Raw genomic sequence first — 25,471 nt, forward strand, 5'->3', positions numbered from 1 at the left:
AAATTGATCATTTTCTCTTAACAAATCAGTAGGTATTCCAGCAGGTAGCTGTGTACAGCCAAGTACACCCACATTCTTTCTACCTTTCTGAATAAAAATGTTAAGGGATATTTTAGGCTGTGTTCTCCAGCAGCTCCAGGTCTGGAAATCTTTCCTACCTAGCCACTGGAACCCAGCCCAAAGACCTTGTCTTCATCCCAGTCTGATTGGCATGGCTGCTGCTTTCCCATTTGCTGTTTAAACTATGCAAAGTTCATCATGTATGCCAGATGCACACAGACATGTGCACACATGCAGACACACAGAGAGCATTGCACAGCTGGCTACACAGTCTGCCATGGGCAAGGCACGGACTTCAACAGCATTTGTCTACAGGACTCACAAAACATGACTGTAGAAAGTCAAATTCTCTTTCCTCTGACTGGTAGAGATTGAAGTTCACTAGTGAAGGCACATACGTGGCACTTGCTAGATTTAAAAGGACATGTGCGTTCATGGGTTGTTCCTCCCCAGTTTCCTGTTTACATAGCTCCACAAACACAATCCTCCTCAGTATCCTGGACCCCCACGCTGGCACCCTTCTCTGTTGCAAAGTCCAGGGTAGCACTCTTTGAAGTGATGTCTGAAGTTTCGTGATAGTCCATCCATTACTGTGACTGGTAAGATTAGTTTCTGTTACTGTCCGTTGCTTCTGTTACTGTTTTCTGTGGCTGTTTGTCACATCTGTGGTTTGCTTATTGCCTTCCTTCTTCCTTATTGTCCCATTTTGGCAAGGTCCTCAATAAGATAATCTTACTGAAACAAGCATTCCCACACACTGCATGCCCATACCAGTTAGTGTAAACCACCAGTTCTTGTTACTATCTCCATTTGTTGGTTGAGTTTGTGCCTCTGTATGTTTTGATTTTGTCCTTTTTCCTTACCATTGTGTTTGATAAAGTTGTTAATCAGAAAAATCTTAAGGAAGAAAATGTTCTCTCCTACCACATACCTACATAAAGAATTTATTTGTATATTGTATATGTTGTGTTTTTTCTCAGCTGAACTACAGATAAGCTGGAGAATTGGATACAGGTAGGATTCGGGAAATTAAGAAGAACGTAGCAATCTGCTCAAATACTGCTCAAAAAAAATATAAGCAGTAAATTCAATTTCATCACCTAGCTATTGTGCGTTTTTTACTTCAGTTAAATATAGTAAAATATCGAGCAAAGAACAGATTAATATTTTAACAGTTTGCCTTAATGGGGAATAAAAATCCTAAACAGGAGCTGTGTCTTAGCTTCTATAAGAAGTAAGTACAGTTAAATTCAAAGGGCAAATTGATAAAACATTACCCATTCAAAATAATTTGCCATTGTAGGTGTTATCAATGTGCCACCCATCATTTAAATAGAAATATTTTGCTGTGCTCTTTACAATATACTATTCAGTGGAAGCGAACAAAGACTAGAAGATTATTTTTTTTTAATATACTTTTATCCATAGTTTGAACTGCGCAAGTAACAGTATGTCTGAATTTTTGTGGACAGCAATTATTCTTATCAAGTCTTACATGTGTCATTAATTGGGAAAGGTGACTCGTTTATGATCTTTACAGAGAGTATAAGAATAGGGAGATGTTCTCTTATAATCTTTGTTTTCTATAATATGGTTGAAAAGCTGAACAAAATAGTAAATCATGATACAGTATTTTTGTGATTCTTTTGATGTTTTTGTCTCACCTTTGGCACCTTAATAATACTCCTGAATATAGAGAAAAGTTCACCTTCAATTAATGTAAAGATCTCTTTAATGTTTATGCAATTACACTGGTTCTGTCTTTTGGTAATTTTCTTTTACTTTGTCTTGTTTTCAGCTATTGATACAGAGCTTGCTTTTTTTCTTAGAGTAACTTAAGCAGAGTCCTTTATATTGATAGAAGACTCCTCAACTACGACACATAATTGTAATAATTATAAAAAAACGCACGCATTATGACTGGTGATGGCATTCCAGTAGTGTGAAATAGTTTTGGAAGGTCCTACACTTTCAGAAGCGTGACTGTCCCCATTTTTGTTTTCAAAGCTAGTGAAAGGAATTTTGGAGAACAGTTTCTTCACTTTTATCTTGTGGAAGGAAGACCAACAGTTCGATTCAGCTGTGGAAACTCTCAGAACATTCTGACTGTATCTGTGAATCAATCCATTAGCAAAGGTACACTCATCCCTATCACAATAAGGTAAGAACTTACCTTTGTGTTGCATTGAAGAGTTTTAGTCATACATATATATATATATATTGAGCGATAAATATGACTTCACCTTTTTTTTTGACAATAAAAAGACAAGTCATATTGGAAAGCAAAATTGTATGCATATTCAGAAAACTTTTTCATAAGGTAGTGTTCTTGATTGAAAAGACATTTTAGTTCACACAGATTAGTTCTGTCCTTTGTAGAACTTAGGAATCATTCAAAATTCAGACACTTTTATAGATACAGACGAAGTCAGTTTGAGAGCTGAAACAATTTAGACATAACATTGGAGATAGTTCATAATTTGAGCTACCAAATTGGTATCAGATTGGTAGCTCAAAATTTCTGCTTATTTATACCTTGAATAAATTAGACCTGTCATCAGAATTCTGGTGATAAATATAGGACCAATTTATTTTTTAAGACGAAAAATTAAAAAATGAGCATGCTGACAACATCTCACAATGTAGGCTGTACTTGATGATCTTAAGGGTCTTCTCCAACCTAAACAATTCCATGATTTTATAAGCTGTCATTGCTACATATGCAACTGTCCTGTCAGCAGTATACAGTGGTGACTGACCAGTAATGTTATTTTTAACCCAGTACACACAGTAGTTCACAGAATGGTTAATTTATAATTTTGGAAAAGATATTGGTATCATGCCTTGCTAAAAGATTAACTCCTTTTTTTACTCGTGGAATTTCATATGTGCTAGTTTGGAAAAAGGTATGGATAAGATATTATAGATGTTGTGTTATATTAGTAAAGTATCTAATGTTTATCTTAAAATGGTTTAGCAATAATTCTGACACCCATACAAATTTTAATTTTACTATAATTAAGATACTATTTTATTTATTAAATAGTTAAAATATCAGAGCTAATTGGTGCACCTGAACTGTAAGCATTTGTGATGTGAAGGAACTTGTTGCCAAGTTATTAAATTAAAGGCAGTTTTAGATAGGACCAATTTTCATGTTAGAGGAGACTGCAAAAGTTACTCTGAAACGTGCACATCAGAGTTCTCAAAATTACCTTTAACTACCAAAAATGAAAGTAAAAGCACATCTAAAGGTTTTTGTGTTTGCCGTCTGAGCTTGAGATCTCAGTATATTAAGTAGACTGATTCTGGGAGAAAGGACTGTTTAGTCTTTTTTGGGGGCTAGATATTCTTCTCACCCCATAAGCTTTACCATAACCTTTTATAAACAAATTTATTAGAATGTAAATATAAAACTTCTTTTCAGCATATGGAAGAATGAAAGGATCTACCATTCAAGAAATTGTTTCATTTCCATCTTATATTTCTTCTCCGCCACAGGTCTATACATTACTCTTTTGCTACATTTAAAACAGTTTTTTTTCCTTTCATTTTATATTAGCATTAATCCCTAATATTAATGAAGCAAAGTCACATAGCATACATTCAAATCTGCTTACATGTTAGCTGAAAGTATATTAATCTATTTTAGGGGTTTTGTACAAATTGTAAATGTATTTAAAATTTATAAAGAAAATTCTATCTCTTGCTATCCCTAAAAGACAACAGACAAAGATTTTTTTTCTCTTTTAAGACACTTGTTAGAAGTATAAAGCTCAACATTAATAAATAATTCCAAGGGTTTTTTTTAATCGCAAAGACTACTCTTGTGTGAGACATTGGTCAGCTAACTGTCTGCACTGTATTAGCTGTGGTAGCACTGTGTCTCTCCTTTGTAAGACTGAGACATTAAAATGCTGTACGGATTTCAAAGTCTAATAATAAGCAACAAATGCAGCTAAATGGCATTGAAAAGATTGATTCTACTTATAAAGTTCATGTTCACAATAAAAAAAAATTCCCTCGTTTTCCAGCTTAAAATTAACACCTGGGAATTTATGGCTTCATTCTCCATAGTGTTATATTGAAAAGTAATGTCAGTTCAATTTACACTTTACCTTTGTTTACTGGAATTTATACTGCTATCTTTAAAAGTAGCATATTGAATAACTTACAAGGTGTGATTGTAGACTGTAACTGGTGGGGATTTACATGCATCTGAGTTTACGGGCTTGGCCTTGAAAATGACTAGTGATTATTCTTGTGAGTCCTTCCAAAATGTAGAGAGAGCAGTATATCCTTCACCAAGCAGCAATAAAGTTGTAATCCTTCAGCAATCATCCTTAACCTTTGCCAAATTAAAAAGCAAATGACAAGGCATTTTTGCCCACCCCGCCTCCTCCCCCGCCCCGATCTTGTATCATAGGCTATAAAATGCAAATCCATAACAGAACTGTTGTTTTGTGTCCTCTTAGTGACTGCTGAAGATAGATAACTATAGCTGTACGTTTTACCTGCAAAATTAATGAGGGGTTTTGATTTCTTTTTTTCCCCCTGTAATGCAGGAAAAGACACAGACTGGAATAAATAACTTTTTTTATTTCTATTTGAAAACACTCCAACTGGGAGACAATATTTCTATTAAACTTGACTTTTAATAAGTCTATAAGATCTCATTTGACAGATATTACAGTCCTGGGTGCAACTATGTCTCCAGTGGATAAACAGTGTAATTAACACAAACAATAATGACTATAGAACAGATTTTCACCTTCTCAAACTTTTTGTTTCTACATCCACCATGTGCAGGAAACTAAGATATACTCATAGTTTACAACTACTGTTTTGTCTTAACTATGTGATTATTTTTCTTAGATATGGCCATTTCTTTCAAATCTGATGAAGATTTGATGAGTTTTAAATGCTCAGTCATTGCTTTTACAGTCCTTGTGAAATGACAGCTTTATAGGAAACAGCTATAAAACTCTGATTGCTTGCTTTTTTTTTGTCTTGCCTGTAGAAACTAGAGACTGGTTGCAATGCAGTTTTATTCAGTGTTTCCATTTCCATTTATTTTAGATTTATTTGATTTCTGGTTTTTAAAATGTGCATTTGTTTGGTTTTTACTTTTTGTGATTACATAATCAAGATTTTATTGAACTTTACAGTTAAAGCTTTGAGCACATATGTGAGATGTAGTTTAGTTTGCCTTTATGGATTTGCTCCTTAAAGTTATTCAGAGCATATTAGTTCAAACACATTTCGTTCTATACGAGGATTCTGAAATGTGTTTCCTCATGCAAAATTTGCTGTATGTTATTTGTGGTTAAAATGATGTCACTGTCACTGGGGACAGACGGTGTTTCTTCAATTCAGTGGTTAAAGGAAAGTAATTGTAACAAGCAAGAGATTTAAATGATCAACTCGCCATTATTTTGATCCTTTGAGATAGTGGATTTTACCTTTTAAAGCAGGAATACTTATATAATTTTTAAAAAATTTTACATTTTCTTCTCTAATTTTTATTTTTTAAATTATAGTTCCTTAAAAAGTTTAGATTGTTCTAGACAACAATGGGGGATATAAGAGTCTTTTCTTTTTGGAAGATTCTAGGCAACCATTAATTAAAATCTTGCATATATATTACAGTGTCACTTTTTCCCATTTTATTTACCGGCAGAATTGTCAGAATTTTGCTGTGGAATTTAATGAACATAGTACTCATCCCCACAGAGCTTTACCAATGTATTCTGTACATTAATATTTCATGTATCTTAGAATCAAAGAATCATAGAATCATAGAATCGTTAGGGTTGGAAAGGACCTTAAGATCATCTAGTTCCAACCCCCCTGCCGTGGCCAGGGACACCTTACGCTAAATCGTATCACCCAAGGCCTCGTCCAATCTGGTCTTGAACACTGCCAGGGATGGAGCATTCACAACCTCCCTGGGCAACCCATTCCAGTGCCTCACCACCCTTACAGGAAAGAATTTCCTTCTTATATCTAATCTAAACTTCCCCTCTTTAAGTTTTAACCCATTACCCCTTGTCCTATCACTACAGTCTCTAATGAAGAGTCCCTCTCCAGCATCCCTATAGCCCCCCTTCAGATACTGGAAGGCTGCAGTGAGGTCTCCACACAGCCTTCTCTTCTCCAGGCTGAACAGCCCCAACTTTCTCAGCCTGTCTTCATACGGGAGGTGCTCCAGTCCCCTGATCATCCTCGTGGTCCTTCTCTGGACTTGTTCCAACAGTTCCATGTCCTTTTTATGTTGAGGACACCAGAACTGCACACAATGCTCCTGGTGAGGTCTCACAAGAGCAGAGTAGAGGGGCAGGATCACCTCCTTTGACCTGCTGTTCACGCTCCTTTTGATGCAGCCCAGGATAGAGTTGGCTTTCTGGGCTGCAAGCGCACACTGCCAGATCATGTCCATTTTCTCATCGACCAGCACCCCCAAGTCCTTCTCTGCAGGGCTGCTCTGAATCTCTCTCTGCCCAACCTGTAGCTGTGCCTGGGATTGCTCTGACCCGGGTGTAGGACCTTGCACTTAGCATGGTTAAACCTCATGAGGTTGGCATCAGCCCACCTCACAAGTGTGTCAAGGTCCCTCTGGATGGCATTCCTTCCCTTCAGCGTATCAACCGAACCAGACAGCTTGGTGTCATCAGCAAACTTGCTGAGGGCGCACTCAATCCCACTGTCCATGTCAGCGACAAAGATGTTAAACAAGACCGGTCCCAACACCATTCCCTGAGGGACACCACTCGTTATTGGTCTCCAGCCGGACATTGAGCCATTGACCACAACTCTTTGCGTGCAGCCATCCGGCCGGTTCTTTATCCACTGAGTGGTCCATCCATCAAATTGATGCCTCTCCAATTTAGAGGCAAGGATGTTGTGTGGGACAGTGTCGAACGCTTTGTACAAGTCCAGGTAGATGACTTTAACTGCTCTCCCCCTGTCCATCAGTTCTGTCGCCCCATCATAGAAGGCCACCAAATCGGTTAGGCAGGATTTCCTCTTAGTGAAGCCATGCTGCCTGTCACCAAGCACCTTGTTGATTTTCATGTGCCTTAGCATGCCTTCCAGGAGAATCTGCTCCAAGATGTTGATAGGCACAGAGGTGAGACTGACTGGTCTGTAATTCCCTGGGTCATCCATTTTCCCCTTCTTGAAAATGGGGGTTATATTTCCCTTTTTCCAGTTGTTGGGAACTTCCCCTGACTGCCATGATTTCTCAAATATGATGGCCAGCGGCTTTGCAACTTCATTTGCCACCTCCTTCAGGACCCGTGAATGGATCTCATCAAGACCCATGGACTTGTGCACATTCAGATTTTTAAGATGGTCTCGAACCAGATCCTCTCCTACAGTGGGCGCAAGGTCTTCATTCTCACAGTCCCTGCATCTGCCTTCCAAGACTTGGGTGGTTTGGTCAGAGCCTTTGCCAGTGAGGACCGAGGCAAAGAAGTCATTCAGAACCTCAGCCTTCTCCAAATCCTGTGTAGCCAGTTCTCCTGAGAGCTTCCTGAGGGGGCCTACATTCTCCCTAGTCTGTTTTTTATTTGCTATGTACCTGTAGAATCTCTTCCTGTTATCTTTAATACTTCCAAGTGAACATATCAAATGTAGTTGTTTCAAGTTTTCTGTCATACTTTAATTAGTGGTATGGATGTAAGCATTTACTCACGGTTGAAAAGGGCACCTTTAGCCATCCATAAAAGTCTTTATTTGTTAAATAAATTATTCAGTTAATGTTGTTTGCCTAATTCTAGCCTAGGGTCTGCTCAGTGCAGTCAAGTTCATAGTGTATGGAGTCACTTGTCATTCTGCTTTTCTCTCAGATAAAAGGGCTATATCACTATGGAAGTGATTGATACGTGCTGTTTTTTCTTATTTGCAAGTTAGCAAGCTATATTAAATGTCATTTGAGTACCAGCAAGGATGTCTAGTCCAGAAGCTAAAACAACTGATGAAAAAAAATGTTAAAAAACATTTAATTACTTGTGTAATTAAGTGTGGGTTTTCTTCAGTCTTTTTCAAATACGTATGTACCTTTGTAAATTTTTAAATGTGAACTGTAGCAACAGTTCAGTAATACTGATAGCATAGTACAGCACTGTCAGCTGCCTTTCCTGAAGTGAGAGGCATCAACAGATCTCACAGTTGTGAACAGCACCCTCCATCATACTGATGTCTACTCTGAGTCACATGGAATATAGTAACCCACATGAAACCACAGAGAAACATAAACAAAGTATGTTTATGATATTTCAAAGATAAAAATTTTGAAAAAAATATGAGCTGTTGACTACTTATGCTATTCAAGAAGTATTCTAATGACTTGCATTCATTCCATCTAACCTTATCTGCTCTCAAGTTAGGTATCTAGTCTAAAGAAGTTAGTACATATAAATATGTGGATTAATGGGAAAAAAAATCATACAGTACTCAGATTATTATAGCTCACTAGAACTTTTTGTTATTCAGCTGAAATTTCACAGCATTTCTTTAGGTTGTCTACCTCCACTGAAAAATAGAGGTCAATATTGAATGGCAAACATTCTGAAAAGATAAAAGAATAGATCTGCAAAACAAAAGTTATTGCTTTCTCACAATTTTTTCCCCACTGATAAAGCCTTCTTTCTGTTGAAATTGCTGCAACTTCAAATCTACTTGAAAAGTCAAGATACTGATGTTGTGAGCCTCAATGGTAAAAGGAATATATTTTTTAAATTTCTTTAGTGCCGTGAAAAACAAAAGTGTAAACAGTGACAAAGTTATTTGAATTTTAAACAATTTTCTCTTTCTTAACTCCTGTTAGTAAGTTGCACCTTCCAACCTCCTAATGAAAATGAAATTTAAAAAATTAGATTTTGTTTGTTATTCTATGTTATCAAATTTTATGTCTCATCTGACATTCTGTTAAATCCAATTCTGTCTGGGGTCAAATGCTGACTTTTAAACTCAGAAAGATAACTCTGAGGTTGAACTTGAAATTGACATAGTAAATTCTTGTCAGCCATTCAGTGTCCTGAAAAAAAGGAGGGCACAGTTTAACCTCTATTCCTCAGTATCATCCACTAGAATTTAAACTTTTTTACTTGACAGAATAAGAGATGCTACAGATTGCTGTATTCACTGTAAGAAGACAGGACAGCTTTTTACCTATATTACAATCAGTTTTAAAAATTGTAGAATAATAAAATCTATGATTCTATATTCTTATCTCTTTTAAGAAATTAACATACTTCATTTGTATTCCCAAGGCCCTTGGGGGTATTTATAGTTATAAACAGTTCAACTTAGCATAATTAAGCAAAATCAGGTAACACACAAAAATTACAGTAACTTTTGCAGTAATTTATTTTGCATTGCATTTACCTTTCTAGGATGAGCTAACTCATCCTAAAAGAAGAGACCACTGGCAAATCTGTCTCATTCAAAGATTTCTAGTATAGCAACATACCATTTGAAAATCATCGCAAAAAATTAATTCTACCAATGCGTGGGTTTGTTTGCACATGTATAGTATCCTAGGAATAGATTTATTAATAGCATACATAGACGTACATGTATGTGAAGAAAGACTGTTTTGAGTTCCTTTCTTGAAGCCTGTGACAGCTGGTAACCTTTGACTTCAATAAAGCTGTTCCTTTTCCTAGACATTTATATTGAAAATAGAGAAATATTTTTTGTTTCTCATTTTGTGATGTTATTTTGTTTGCCTGCAGGCATAACTGTCTCATAATTATGTAAAATAAATAATTATTAGCCTTAAAAACTTGAAGAGCTAACTTTTTACTAATGTACAAGACATACACATTATGATGTTGAGCAAAAAAAAAAAGAAATACTTCTGATGATTTCTGTCTTGTTAGGCTTTCTATTTTGTATACTAACCGTCCCAGTGAGAGTGCCTGTATAGCCTGGTGGTAAAATGGAAGGTGTTTTGTATCTTTTCAGTGGCTAAGGTTAATTCCTGGCCAACAATTTCATTGCATTTTCCCGTCTTCATCTCTAAATAGGGGATCATACTTGAAAATAATGGTTGATATTCTCGGTTTTGACCAATATTTTTTGTTATGCCTGTTTTCCCTAAGACAAGTTGAACATTTCAGTAATACCCCTCAAAACATGAATTCCATTGCTGTCAACTATTGATTTTAAGGAAATACCGAGTGGCTTAAGACAGCATATTTTCTTTGTATTTTTTCCTACTAGGATTGAAATTGTGATAGGAATAGGACTAAGGAGGGGTGTTTACAAACTTTGTCAGATCCATATTCACTTGTTTAAAAAGATCAGCCGTTTAATAACCATAGTAATCTCTAAGGTTCAGTATCTCTTTGTTGTGTATATTAAAACTATGTTGGCAATTAGATATGTAAAGAGATTGCTAGGTTTTCATGCTATAACCTTAGCAAAGCATGACTGAAGTATTGTATGATTCAGAACATTCTAATACCTTCTTGTTTAGCAGCCCATTTTATCAAAATTGAGATGACTAATAGCTAGTGTAATTTTCAGAAGCAAGAATAACCAGAAAAACTCATTTTCCAAAGAATGCTCTAGGATTAGTAATCACATTAAAGGAACCATTTCAATTCACTGTTGATAATTACAATAATTATTTATTAATTTCTCAGTGGCTGATGTTGCTAATAGCAATTTTTAGTTTATGTGATTTTACTGAAGCTCTATGTCACAATTTACTGGGTCTTATAAAGACATTGATCTGCATATTCACCAGAATTAAGTTTTGCATTATAAAAAAATATGAACATTTCATTACCTTTTATTTTTAGGTTTGATTTTGTGTTATAATTTTAAAAATTATAATAAGTTTTGAAGAATCTCTGTGTTTATGCAAGGAAAATAGATTAAAGTTCTAGTAGTCTTTATAAAACAATTCCCGTTTTCTATATACATCTGCTTTAAAAATTATATGATTTGCCTTTTAGCAATGTTACAGCTAAAGCATTTGTAAGTGTTCTTTTTATTATATCAGGGAAATTCTAAACTGTTTTTATCCTAAATTTCCAGAATCTTGTTAAACTCTTTAGAACACTCCCTTCATGTACTCATGTATTAAAGCTTTAATGGTGATCCTTTCAAACACACCGTAGTACTTTTATTTCCCTTGTGTTACATAAAGCATTGTATTCCACGTACTGTTGATGGGATTGCTTACTCACTGCAGTTTCTCTAGACAGATAGCTTCTGCTCCATGATCTCATAGTATTCACTTTTTTTGTCTTGTAGCTAAATGAGTTTGTCTGAAACAGATAGCAAAGATTTCAAAATACTTGGCTGTTCCAGCTATTCCAGCAAAGAAACAGAATGCAGAGCCTTTCTGATCTGCTTGGAAGGAAGAACAGTTCCTTCACATACATGATAATTCATGTTAGCTTGGCACAGCATGTGGAACTATAGCAATATAGTATGTTGCCAAATAGCCATGTCTTCTTCACAAGAAGTAAGATGATAGTAAATGTTTACTCTGTTGTATTTGTGAGTTCTGAAGTGCTAAACAAGCAAACAAAACAAACAAAAAAAAACCCTGTGAAGGCAAAGCAATTTTAAAAATTCTCTTCCTCAAGTCTGTTGTTGCATAAGTGGAAGATCAATACAGAAAAAAAAAATTGGTTCAGTGTGCTTCTAACAGTTTGCAATTCTCTACGGGTTTGTTTTAGCTGAAAGAAATAGGAAGTGCAATTTTCTCTGTAGATATCGAAAATCAGTAAAATCAAAAAACAGCAGGCAGCTAGAGTTTGCATGAATGCCCAAAAAAAGGAGTAGTGGAGGGAAAGGGAAGAGAATGTATGTCCAGACGAGCCAGTTTAGCTCTCTGATATACCTTATGAGCTCCAGTAGCTGTAGTGGAATCAGAGGGCAGGTCGCCACAAACAATGAAACAGGCAGTGAAGCCGTGCAGTCCAGACTGCTGCGAGATGAGCTGAATTTTCTACTCTGTGCTAAGGAGAAGGGAGCAGTTCTTGGTCTAGGTGATCAGCTCCTAGCTCAGTAGCAAACTTCCTACGTGGTCTGAAAGAGTCTGGTTACTCTTGGCTTGTTACTTAGCTTGCACAGCTCTGAAGTGGGAGTATTGCTTTCCTATCTCAGAAAGATGTTCAAAAGTTTAAATGTCCTGAGGTCAAGTATTTAAACAGATTTTTAAAATGTGTCATTGAGATTCTGATACATGATCTGTATATTGTACTATACTCAATCCAGTTGTGTAACCCAAAATCATCACAGAACCCCAGATATACTAACTAGGGATGTCTGTGTCATACAGTTCATTGGAAATCTATATTCAAGGTGAGGGAAGCAAGAAACAGCAATAGTTGCTCTGTGACTTATTACTATTATTTTATTTTAATTGCTATCACCTTATTTCTAACTTCTTGTTTTCTAAATGAATTGCAGGCAGATATTTTATATATAGTTTGCATATATGAAGAGTAGGAAAAAAACAGGACATCAGGCTGCTGATTGTTTCAAAACTAACCAGTTTAATTCTAGCTTTACATACTGGCAGTGAGAACATTTGGTGCTGCAAATTTAATTACTTGATTAAAGAGATTATTGAGTAAAATTCATACATACATTTATTAAATAGTCTTCTTGAGTGTTCAGGTTTGAGAGAGAGATACATCTGAGAGAGATACATGTGAGCTACATCTTTCTAAAAGTCTGAAAGAAACTCAGGAATACAACTGAGGAAGAAAGTTATTTCTCTCCCTTTGACTGAAGTACATTATATGATGTATTTATATTCTGGAATGTAATTAATTCAAGTGGGAGAAGCTTTTTTTTCATCTCTCCACTTTTTTGACTGTCATTAACTCTTGCTTCTTCTTTGAAGCACACATTGACCTGGCTTTTTATTAGACCATCCAATGTCCATGAGACTTTCTCCTCTGCGTGCTTATCATTGTGTGCCCCTTGCCTTTTATCCCACTGCCTTTAGCTTTGCTGATCTCTTTCCTATAGAATTACTGATGCTGCTGTTACATCTATTTCTGATCACCTTCATCTAAAGATGCTTTGTCATTTTGTGACCATTACTTGATCTTGTCCTTGATGTGGCTGGAAATACAGAATCAAAATAATGCACTTCACTGGAGACTGATTGCAGACAGAAATCTAAGCTGTGGGTAAATGTAGCAGAAACTAGAGGGCAGACACCTTCAAAAGGAGCAGTTTAAGTGTGCAGATTTGTGCTAGTATTACATCATGCAGTTCAAAACAAGGTAAGCTATCTTCAAATAGCTAAGACTAGTTTTCAAAGTCATTGCTGTCATACTGGTACTGACAAGGTTGTACAATAAGTCACTTGGGTTTTCAGCTAATATATTTACATCCACATGTCAATATCTTAATCTTTCAGCAAAGGGCATGCAGAGCTTATAGGAAGAAGGTGTACCAAGTGCAGGTGCCCAGGAACTGGCAGCAGGGACTGCCAGGAGGCATCTATGAGGAGAGACCAGGGCTGTCCTATACTGGACACAGCCAGTTCCAGATTCAGCCCACCCACCGCAGGGCATGCCTGAGCCCTGCATCTGAGGTGGGGGTGCCTCAGGGAAACGTTTTTAAGGAAGGGCAAACACCACACAGGAAGATGTGGAGGGGGAAAGGGAAGCAGTTCTTCGAGCACAAAGGTCGAGAAGGAGGGGAGGAGGCGCTTCAGGCACCAGAGCTGAGATTTAAGTAATTAATTAATTAAATTATTTTTCCCTGTGGCAAGTCTGTTTTACCTATGTCTGTAATTGGTAAGTATCTCAGCCCAGGGGCTTTTTATCTTATTCCCCTGTCCCCACTGTTACCTTTATGAAGGGGAGTGAGAAAGCAGCTGGGTGGGTAGCTGGCAGCTGGCCAAAGTCAACCCACCAAAGAAGGAGCTGAGGAGAGGATTTTCTACATTCCTTGCATATGTAGTTGTGTGGGTAAAACACTGTAATAAATGTGACCTATGTAGTTTACTTAAATTACAGCTAGTGCTGCCTTGTGTTGGATAAGGTTTTATTCTTCTGTTGCTCAACAGAAGGTAAAGGTGACTATACTGTAGAATTCTTGCAGTCACATTATAAGTTTTATAAGACAATTAACGTAGAAAACTAATTAATATCTAGCACTACTGGTGCTGTTGTCTTTCCAAAGGCATGAAAAACACTGGCTGCAGCACAAGGTATTTCAGGATATAGTAACTATTTTGTCATAGTTTGTAAAAAGGTTCTCTAGGTCTCTGGAAGCTCTGTGCTTTACTGTGAAATAACAAGACTTTATATAAGGCCAAATCTGCACTGAGCTCACACTCCAAGCGAACTGTACTAAACAGGCATGCAATCCGGTGGTTTGGATTACAATAAAATGAAATTCCTCTTCAGGCTGTAGACTGCCTTTTCTGGAGGTTTTGCTCAACTGCAGGATCACATGTTTGCTGTACCTTTCCCTGTCTAAGAAAATGGTGCATATGTAGCTTTGGGATATATCTCCCTGCGGTTTTTCTTCTACAGCTTCCATGCAGTTTGCAGTGCTGGTCAGCCATTTGCATTGATGGTGGATACGACTTGATGGGTTTTAGTGAGAACACCAGGAGCTAAGGATCTGTACATCATCACAGAAATTGTTTTATCCCCCCTACAGTTCACATTGTCTTGTCAGAGCTGCCAGCACCTAGTGAACTGGAAGTAATGAGAGATACAAATGTAGGAGCTATAATGTAGCATGCTGTGTTACTACTAAATTACACAGCAGCTGTTCAAAACACCTTCAGAAAATATATTTTCTCTTGCATCTGAATACATTTTATGTAAATCTGATAGGCGGTTTGGCCCCTGGGTTTTGTTCCCCACACTGTCAGGAGCAATCTTCTGCAACCTCTTTCGTTCACCCATCTGGAAAATAACAGGATTATACTTGCAGGCCTTCTGGGGAATGGTGTAAGTTTTGCTCAATGGCAAATTTTGTGAAAAATACAAAACTAAACACCAGTCTGTGGCTTACATAAAACAAGGCATAATCTGACCATTCTTTCTTTGGATGAAGTGGATGAAAAACACTCTTCCTGAAGGCAGATGTCTATTATTTCCCTGCCCATGACAGAGGGGTGGAACTAGATGATCTTTAAGGTCCCTTACAATCCAAACCATTCTATGATTCTATTATTATCAAGATTGTGAGTTCTTCCTTCACCTTTGACAGAAGAGAGGCACATATCACTTTGTTTTAGTGAATTTATTTGGACCAAATACTTACCTCTGTAATCTTTCTGTAGAGTCTCCTTTACCTTAGATTGCTAGCTGTATTTCATGCAGGTACTGAATCTGGCATTTCTATTGTACCACTTTGTAAATGGTGTTTCTTCAGTTCTCATAGAGATCAACATAAGGTGGAGATATGTAAGATAAAACAGGCTTACAGTTACATGAGTGAAGTTTGCTGGTTCCTTGATGTAGACAATAAGCTCAGCAGCAGCATATGCCGAATGTGTATATATGTTTTTTAATTTTAGAACTCAGTATGGTGATGCATTGAGGCTCTCCCAGCTAAAGACATAGTATTGCTGGTCTTGCTAAACACCCAATTCCTCCCCAGGGACAAGGAATGCTTTCTAAGCCTATAGTATTCCATATGTTTCTTCTTAACCTCTTTAAGACTCAAATTTAAGCCAGAAAGTTTTGGGGTTTGTTTTGTTGGTTTTGGGGTTTTTTTTTGTTTTTGTTTGGTGGTTTGTTTTTTTTCCTAAACATACTTAATAATAGGGGAAGTCTCTATTTCATAATAGGGAAACATGGTAGACATCATCATTTGCTTCATCCTTACTAAAAACTGCAAAACATCTGAGAATGCTAAAAAGTAATCCTATGGTATTTAAGTGTTCACACATTCCAACACCTACAACATTAATTCATTGTATATACTGCATTTCAACATAAAGTATTTTAAGACAATATAACACCTGTAACATTTTATTTTTCTTGCGAGTTTTACACTGATCAGCATCCTACAGCTTTTGGAATCAATATATCTCTTACTAAAGTCCTCTTTGTTCAGGAGAGTAATGTCAGTCTTACTGGGCAGGCAACCGAAAGAAAAGGCTAGCATTGTCTTTTTAGCTGTGAAGAGCTACAGAAATTCTCTTGAACTGACTATAAAAACCATCTTTTAGGGGATTTGCTAATTTGGGTTTTAGTGGGATCAGGTCTCTACTCACATTCCTTGAACACCTGTAGCAAGGTGTTAATGGGCACCAATGTTTTTGTCAGCAGCACAGTCTCAGTTTGACTAAATCTGCCCCTTATTAACAGTAGATTAAATATGAAATATTTTACCACTCAGGCAAGTATGGTAGTCATAAGCCTAAAGAGGCCTAAACTTGGAAATTCCTCTCTTGTTCTTTATGGATTCTGCTAATTCTTAATTTGATGAGTTAATGTGTAGAAGAAAAACTTTATCCGAAGAGAGTGGGCCCATCACTGTTCATTTCATACAACTGTTTTGTGATTTAAAGTGATTTGTCCATATAATTTTAATTACAGCTCATGTTCTCTGACAGGTTTGCAGCAATTTTGTGAGCATTTTTTGTTGGTAGCTTTTATCTTCTTGTCCGTGTGATACTAATCAGTGCTTAAATGCAGAACGCTTTTTTACTCTCACAACTCTTTCTATGGTGTTTTTTCTTTTTTTTTTTTCGGTAAACTACTCAAAACCTGTTTTAAGAAGACAGAGAAAGGATGTAATTTTTCTCAGTTATGAAGAGGAAGACTGTTAAGTATGCCAAAGGTGCATGTTGAATACAGAAGTCCAAAGGGCCGAAACATTTACAGCTACATTAAGTAGGAAATTAAGCAGCGCAGAATTGCTCAGTTTAAATTCAAGTTGAGCTGCAAGAAGCCAGTATATATCATCTCACCTAAGAGAAGTTCTTGAACTAGACATGAACTAATGTTTTGCCACCTGCAAGTTTCACAGCATACTGCTACTGCATCTCAGATGATGAAATAAATTAAATTGCCTAATAACTGGGAAAATTGTAGATATATATTCTAGACTTTTCAAATATCATTGTGTACGTTTAAACAAAAGGCAGACAAAAATTCAGAGTTTCTATTCCTCCAAACAGCATATTCAGTCATTTGAGATATTTTAGATATCAGAAGCTGAGAGTATCCCTGCTCATTTTAATCCCAGATAATTAAGGATAGTTTTCCATGGACTCCAAGGAACTTCTCTTATTAAAACAGTATGTTTTAAATCATCATTATGGATGGAGGAAAAGTAGATTCCAAATTGATGAGTTGATGAAAGACAAGTATTAAAAACTTTGTCTAAGAAGCTTCTTACCCTCTCCTTTGCAGTTACCTCTCTGAAAAGAATCATGTTGTCTGTTTACATCAGTATAGAGTTGGTTTCTGATTTAAGCCAAATAAGAGCTGTTTCTTCCCTACCTAGCCAAACTGTTATATCAGCATTCAGCAGTAACAATAGTAGACACACAGAATTTCTGTCATCCTTTAAGCCCAGCCAGTGACTCAGAACCACGCAGTCACTTGCTCACTCCCTGCTTTCTTCCTCCTCTGCTCACAGAGGGATGGTGAGGAGAATCAAAAGAATATAACTCCCGTGGGTTGAGATAAGAACAGTCCAGTAACTAAGGTATAACACAAAACACTGCTGCTACCACCAATAATAATAATGGTAAGGGAAATAACAAGGGAAGAGAATACATCACTTCACCACCAGCCAACAGATAACTCGCCCCCCCCAGCCCAACCAAGCACCGACCGATACCTCCTCCAACCCTGCAGTCCTAGCCCTTCTGCGTAACCCCAGTTACATCCTGGGCATGACGTGCTGTGGTATGGAATACCTCTTTGGTCAGTTTGGGTCAGGTGTCCTGTCTCTGCAGAGCATGAGGCTCACAAAGTCCTTGGCCAGACCAAAACATCAGGCTGAAAGTCAAAACACAGCACTGCACCAGCTACCCAGAAGGAGAAAAATGACTGCTATTGCTGAACTCAGAACAATTTGAAAAACAATCCAATAGCTGTTTACCAAAACCAGTGGTAGGATTAGCTGATCTAATGCTGCTCACTGTCTTCCTGTCTACAGTACTCCTGCTGTTCACAAATGAGAGGCAGATATAAGTAGAAGTTTTCCAGATTCATCGTTAAACAAAGTACTTAATATTGACCAAAGACAGAAAAATATTTAACTGTTTCAAGTTAATCATTTCTGTGGGTGCGCTCTATAAAAGCAAGTTGGGTTTAGATTGATTCTTCTTAATTTCTAGTAACTTCATACAGGAACAATTCCTTAGTGGATATAACCATGACAATCACAGAAATTTCACTCATTACTTGACATACTTGGCATTCCTGGGACATGATCTTGGGCAAGACTTCTCGTCTATCTTTGCTTCAGCTCTTTCCCTGTGATAAAATATTTGTAGAGATCTTGTTATTATAAAATTTTATTAATAATCACAAAGTGCTGAGATGCATAACTGAAGACTAAAATAGCTTATGTCTGATAGGTAAAGGTCTTTCCTAAAATACACTGCTATTCAATTAAAATATTTTAAAAACCTTTGCTTTAACCTACTGCTGTCCTTTCTGTCCTTTCAATTTGGCTTTCATCATTTCCTCCCATAAGACCCTTATATCCAGATTAGCTAAGTGGGTGTAATGTTTGATGGTCAGCAGTGCATAGTCTAGGTGACAGTCAGTTATTAGTGGAATCCTTTAGTGCTCAATACTGTGACAAAAGAAATAATAAAGTAGCGCACTGGGTCCCTCTGAGGAAATAAGGAATCATAGTGCTGAAACACGAGGAATAGCTTATGGCTTCCCCTACCTTTAGTGCCTTCTGTCAATGAACTGCACACCGGATTTCATCTTGAAATTTTTGATTGATTAGTGTGCATGTAGTTATGCCAGGAAAGGAGACAACACCTTACTTAATTCAGTATTTATTTTATTACCTAAGAAACCAATAATAATTAGAATTAGAAACCCAAGAATACCAAACAAAGAACTACTTAAGCAACAGCTGTACCTACTAACAACACAACACATAGACATCTCACTCAGGAATAACCTGTTACAGTTGCATGACATCTGCAGCCCATGTTGCAGCTGCAGCAGGGAAGCCATGCACCATGCTCACCCTCACCCTGGCAGGACCCTGAATATGTCTGGCTGCCAGGCCTGGCTCAGAGCCCACACCTTGGAGAACACCTTTCCCGCCCGACATGAACACAGCCAGTGATAATCCCCATACATCAGGTGTTTCTTTCAGCTGAGGTTCTGCTGCTGCACCCCTGTCACCCAGCAGTGCCTGTTCTTGGCCATGTACCCCACCAATTCAGGTCCCAACCTCAATACCAACCCACGGGCTGACCTCCCATCCTGGACTCAGCACAGGCTCGTGTTCTGCACCAGAAAGTGCTGTTTCTAAATGATCCCAGTAAGAAAGGCACTTAGACTCTGTAAAGTATCATTTAAAATGCTATTTATTAGGGTTAACACTGTAAAGAGGATAGTACAGGCATCTTACATCCCTTCAGACAATGGTAACCTTGGGTTGTGCAGCATCAAACGGGTTTCCAATCACAGGGTTATCCCATTTTGATCATTTGAGCTATTATTGGATTTTCTTACAAGAAAACAACTCTTCATCATTTCTAGAGCTGCCCTGCTCCTGGCTGAGAGTAGCTGCCAGTCCTTGCCCTGTTACCCCAGAGAGCCCCTGTGACCCCAGAGAGCCCCTGTGACTACTGACACCCCAGCCTTGAGGGACCAGCTAGTCCACACTCTGTCCTGACTGTCAAGTCTGGAATATTACACTTGGTTTACCTTCCAGCAATGAATGATCAATGCTCCTGTACATCCTCCTATAAGGCAGTACTTCCATGCACAGGTTGGACCTACTGGTGGTAACTCCTTCAGGTCTTCAGAGCATCTTTTCTCCCACCAGAGTTTATGAAAACCATGGTTGGTTTTCATAGGCAGTCTCCTGCAGTGGGAGTAAAATCTTCATTAATTCACACTTCCAGGTGGGAACTTTGTGGGTTCACATTATTGAGTGGGATATTTAAAATAAATCTGATTTAATTTGTGCATTTAATCTAAACTGTTGCAGATCAGAGACAGCATAATATGAAATTAATTTTTCTCAATTAGAAATTTTTATTCTGATAAACTAAATCTTTATTCAGTACTTGATTTTTTTAACTATACATATGGTTAATAGAACTGAGCATCTCTCTGAAATGAAAGAGTTAATCTCAATTTTTTTCTTGTATGCGTGTATTTACATTCATAATATTTAAGTGGAAAAGTGGACATCAAAATGAAGAAATAAAGCACCTCATCTTTAAGGAAAACCAGATTGTACATACACAGCAACACTTATTGTTGTGTTTGTTTATACTTTAATAATTTCCTTAATGAGTTAGAGTCATAAAATTTAATCTTGTTAAAAAGCTGCTGTTCTACATAAGATTTTTTCTACACATGAAGAAGTATAGCACCTTTCATATCATACAAGATTACCCTTTTCCAAGAGCATCACATACTTTCTATTTCTGAAATTTGATGGAAGTAATTTATCTTATTTAAAAAGGAAAGAAAACGGAAAATTTAATAAAGTGTGGCTTCTGAGCACATATTTATTCAATCTAAGCATCATATTTATCTTTTTTTTCCTTTATTTGCAGTTAATATTCCTGAATTTTGAACGTTTCTTTTTCAAATAATATGCTTCAGCTCAAATCACTAATCAAAGTGACTGAAAAAAATAGGTGGCACATTTCTAATGCATTAAAAATGTGCCGTTTTCTATGTCAATAGTCTCTATTGAAGCACCTCTGAATGACTTTATAATCTGTATTTTGCCTTTTTATATTCAAATAGAGGATAAGCATTATGATCCTTACTTTCATGTATGTTAAAGAGTATATTTAAGGAAAATTGCGGCTAAAATGTGAATAAATGTATCACCATAAAGCAGACTCTTTTTCTTTTTTTCTTTTTATTTAAAAGTAGTTAGTCATAGCTTAACAAAATATTCTTGGCTCTTCAAGCTGAATGCTGCAATTCAAACAGCTTCAGCTACAAAGTACATATGAAAATACTCTGAGAATCTTGATTTCTTTGAAATAGCTGTTGTAAAGCTCATAGTTTTTTGATGACAGCGAAAAACACAGCATATGTATTACCATAAGCAGACTGTTTTAAAATACCTAATGAGTCTGGTCCAATTAAAGGTGAGTGGACCCCTTTAATCAGTTCAAACTACAACAGTGAAGTTCCATGCAATTCTGTATTTATGTATATATTCTGAAAGCACAGATCTGCTCCATTCTTCTCCTTTGTGCATTCAATGAAATAAATATCAGTCACAAAATAAGTTTTTTTAAATGCAATTAACTGAATACATTGCTTTTCATTTAGGCTTCAGAAATCAATAAATCTGGTAAGAGGGTATCCCAATTAATGTTTCCGCGTTGTATTATTAACTTCAAGTGAGTTGCCCATACTTTGTGAAAGCACATTGATAATATGGCCACCACTTTAAGTAGCACTGCTACCTTTCATTTATCTGAAATCTGAATTATTCTTACATGTATTGAAGAGAGCCTGAAAGAATTATAATGGCAAAGACCTTATTTCTTACAAATGGTGTCAAACGAGAGAAAATTTTGGTGAGGCTGCAGACACAGAGATAACACTCATAGATGTTGTTACACTTTACTAAGAAAGATGAATTTTTTATCCCCAGTTTCATCTGACTTACTGGGCTGACGTAACACCCTTCTACAGTATACTCTGCAGGTCTGCTTGGCCCTTTATGACAGCATAAGAAGTAATGCTTGCCACAGATAAAATGTTAGTGATGGTACTTGTCATACAAAGAAAACTATTCTTTAGTGAAAAAAATATATTAGCACCTTGAATGAAATTAAAATAATAATTTTCCAAATTAAGCAGTAGAAAATTTGATGTCCTATTTTAAGAGGCTCTCCTGGGCTCCATATGCCCTGACTCACATTCTCTTGCCACCTTTTCACTCGACCGTAATGTAATTCAACTGAATTAGGCATTCTTAGACTTTTATAGAAGAGTAGAGTAGAGTATATATGTGCTTCAGCACTTGTTCTGGTATTATAAGAGATATTAGGTGTCTGCCTATTCCTTTTTTGCAACTGTTTCTGAGAATGTGAAGAACCAAATTATTTAATGTGATAAACAGAGGCCAAGAATAGGCTGTCTGAATGAATGAGAAGCAGACACAAAAGGTTTGCTTAAGCTGCAATTACAGCAGTGTGAGAGTAGCTCCAAGGTCCAAAGACTTAAGGTTATAAAAGATTAGAAGACATGAGCCTTAAAGGGTCTGAAATCAAAATACCACAGGGTTTTTTGTTTTTTCAGTTTGGGTTTTTTGGTGGTTCTTTTTTTTTCCTACTTGAATGCATAAAACCTAAATACCAGCAGGATGTCTCTTGATTATGAGTGCTAGTGCTAGCAAAAAATGCCAGCATCAACCTCAGGGCTTGCACTACTTGGCAATAGAAGGTTTTTATGCTGTAGAGTCTCTGCAGAACTTTCAGTATAAGTATGTAAATTGGTCCTTCTCCTGGCATTCTAGTTAAAGACAGTTTCTCATTAACCAGATTACTTAACCAATTTTTCTCTTTAGTTTTCCCATGTAGAGTGGAAGTAGCAACTTTAGACCATTAGAGTATACAAATGAAAGTTAATTAGTGCTGCTATGTGGAAGTAATATATGTTACTCGTTACTGCATTTTTTCTGTCTGTAATAGGTTAGAAAACAGAAGATTCTCAATCAAAGTCATGGCAGTACTGCATTGTTATCTGTACAACTTCGCATTGATACAGCTTTATTCATGTGTCAGTTGGATTCCTAATTTTCATTCAGAGGATCAGATTTATGTGAGACACTAAATGGAAGACTATATCTGAAGATAGCTCAACGTAATCATTTATTCCTATACTCTAGTGCAATACTATGCTCCTGATAACTCCAGAAGAGTTGCTCTGCTGTTGGGAGTGATAGGCCTTTTCAGGGAAGCTGGCCATAACTAGTAGGACATTACCTACTAGATCTCTTTCTTAGCACATTTCCTACTATTTTTGAGGCATTTAGTTGGTGAGGTGTTAGAACAATTGAAACCTCAACATTTGCTTGAAGTTAGCTTTTTTATTATTAAGTATAATTTTCCCACCTCAAAATATGATATTTTGGATACATTTTTTTTTTCTTTATTCCTTATTTGGTCTGTTTTAACCATTTTAACACACACACATGAATAAACAAGCAAACAAAAAAAAAAAAAAAAACAACCCAACACTGCAGGCAAATTGTTATTATAACCATATTGTAGGTAAATGTGGGTTGTCAGAAGTTTATGTATGCATTTTCGCAAATCTTTGTATCTCACAAGCATTTCATGGGACCGTTGCTTCTATACATACATACACTGATTTACTATTTTCCTTTATTTTCATCAGTACTTTCCTATGTATAAGACTCAGTTTGCTGGTAAGTAGATAAGTGATTTAACAAAGAGTTTTAAGATGCAATATCATCGTTTGTAATGCAACTGTGTACACAGTATCCAAATAGATTTTGAAATTTGAGATTTTTACTAAGTGCGGTTTCATATTTTGCCATATGTTAATTTGCTCACTGGGATATAATACTGAATGTTTCTTATATAGAGTTATAACCTGCTTCTACAGATACTGGTTTGGTTTTTTTTACAGAAGCATGATCCAATACATTCTCAGGGTGTTCAAAATCATTGTAACTGCAAGTGATTTTGTACTTGAAGAGAATATTATGGCTAATGATGGACAGCTAGTCATGTTTCTCTTGAGAATAAAATATCTCTGCATTGGTAAAGTCTTGTACTTTTTTACTCTTCTTGTAAAGTTATTGTTCAACTGCTCCATGTAATCAAATTTAGGCTTCAATTTGTTCAGTTTAGCAAAAGTCTCACAACTCACCCTTCATCAATACAATATTGCATTGTTGCATTGATTACAATTATGACTTTTTCAAAATTAACAATATCACCTAACTTAATTCCCCTAAACTGTATGATTTTTGAGATAATAGATCTGTGTTAGGGAGCTTGTTTACCATTTTGTTTGCTGAAATGGGTTCATCTATATTTATGAAAAGAATATGTCAAAACCTACTATGTAATGAATATTCAGAAAAAGGGTTTACTCTCTTTTCACATTAGAATATCCTTTCAGTTAAAATTATATTTGAATTTCCCTCATTTTTCCACTCCTTCTACACTTTATATTAGGTCTTGTATAGGCTATAACTGGAGGCTTTTAGCTGAAGGAGGAAGAAAACTTTCCTTTCTGTTGTTATATAGTTTTTAATAAAATTGTTTGAATTAAATTGCAACTATATTAAAAAAAATAAGGGAATTAGATAAGCAAGATTAGAAGGTAAGAACGAGCTGTGCAAAAGACTCAAAGCACTTTCCCTGAGGAACATCCATCTCTCGAGCTCCAAAGAGTAGGATAGTAGAAGTCTTTTTCTTTGGTTTAATGTAGAATCAAAGAAAAGTTGAAAGTAGCCTTAATGGAAATTAAAACAGCCTTCTTCAGGTGCAACAAACACCCAGTTAGGACATGAACCTCAGGCAAAGCTGTCAGAAATAGGAAGAAGCAACAGTATTCCGTTCTTAAAGGTCGATTACTGGATTTAAAATGTTTTTTTATCAGCAATAAAAACTATTGGCTCCATAAACTTATGTAACAGAAAAAAGCCCATAAAATATGCAAAGAAGCTAATTATGATCAAACAGAGAATAGTCAGTACATAAGCACAAGCACAGTACACATTCTCCAATCTTCTAGGTAAGAACATGTTGTCCTGAAACTCAGATTAAAACATAATATTTCTATAAGAGCTGTTGACTACTATCACAATTAGTTTTGTAAAATTCTATTCTTCCAGTATGACCATGATCATGGATAACTGACAATAACTGTCATGATGATGATAAATTTTGTTGTAGCTTCAAAACTCTGCATAAGTGTCAATACTAATTTTTCCAGCATGTTTGTGTTATTCCCATTTTTGTGTGTGTATGAAATGAAGATGTCACAGTTTTTCAGTCTGTTCTCACAGCACACTGATGTGTTTACACCACTGCAGTCCCTGTGAAGTCAGTGCAACTGCAGAGATATGATTAAGAGCAGAATTTGCACTTTCCTTTAAGGTTCCAGACTGAGAACAGATATCTTTAAAGTCATGATTCATGAAGTATATATCTTGAAGAAAAGCATTCCTATGAAGTAAATGACCCTTAGGTGTATGCTGCCTGTAGTATACTCAGTGATATATG

General features: G+C 36.4%; 1 protein-coding gene across 1 annotated transcript in view; it reads left to right on the forward strand.

Moving 5' to 3' along the window:
- The window catches only part of EYS (eyes shut homolog), an 828,128-nt gene that overhangs the window by 680,543 nt on the left and 122,114 nt on the right, over positions 1-25,471 (forward strand). The window contains exon 38 of the mRNA XM_061460547.1: positions 2,068-2,221. Coding sequence (XP_061316531.1) covers positions 2,068-2,221 — 154 coding nt within the window. The remainder of the gene's footprint in view (positions 1-2,067; positions 2,222-25,471) is intronic.

The sequence above is a fragment of the Pezoporus flaviventris genome, unplaced genomic scaffold (assembly GCF_033815535.1).
Source record: "Pezoporus flaviventris isolate CSIRO_AGI_PZ_B2104156 unplaced genomic scaffold, CSIRO_AGI_Pfla_v1 ptg000031l, whole genome shotgun sequence".
NCBI classification, from domain to species: domain Eukaryota; kingdom Metazoa; phylum Chordata; class Aves; order Psittaciformes; family Psittacidae; genus Pezoporus; species Pezoporus flaviventris.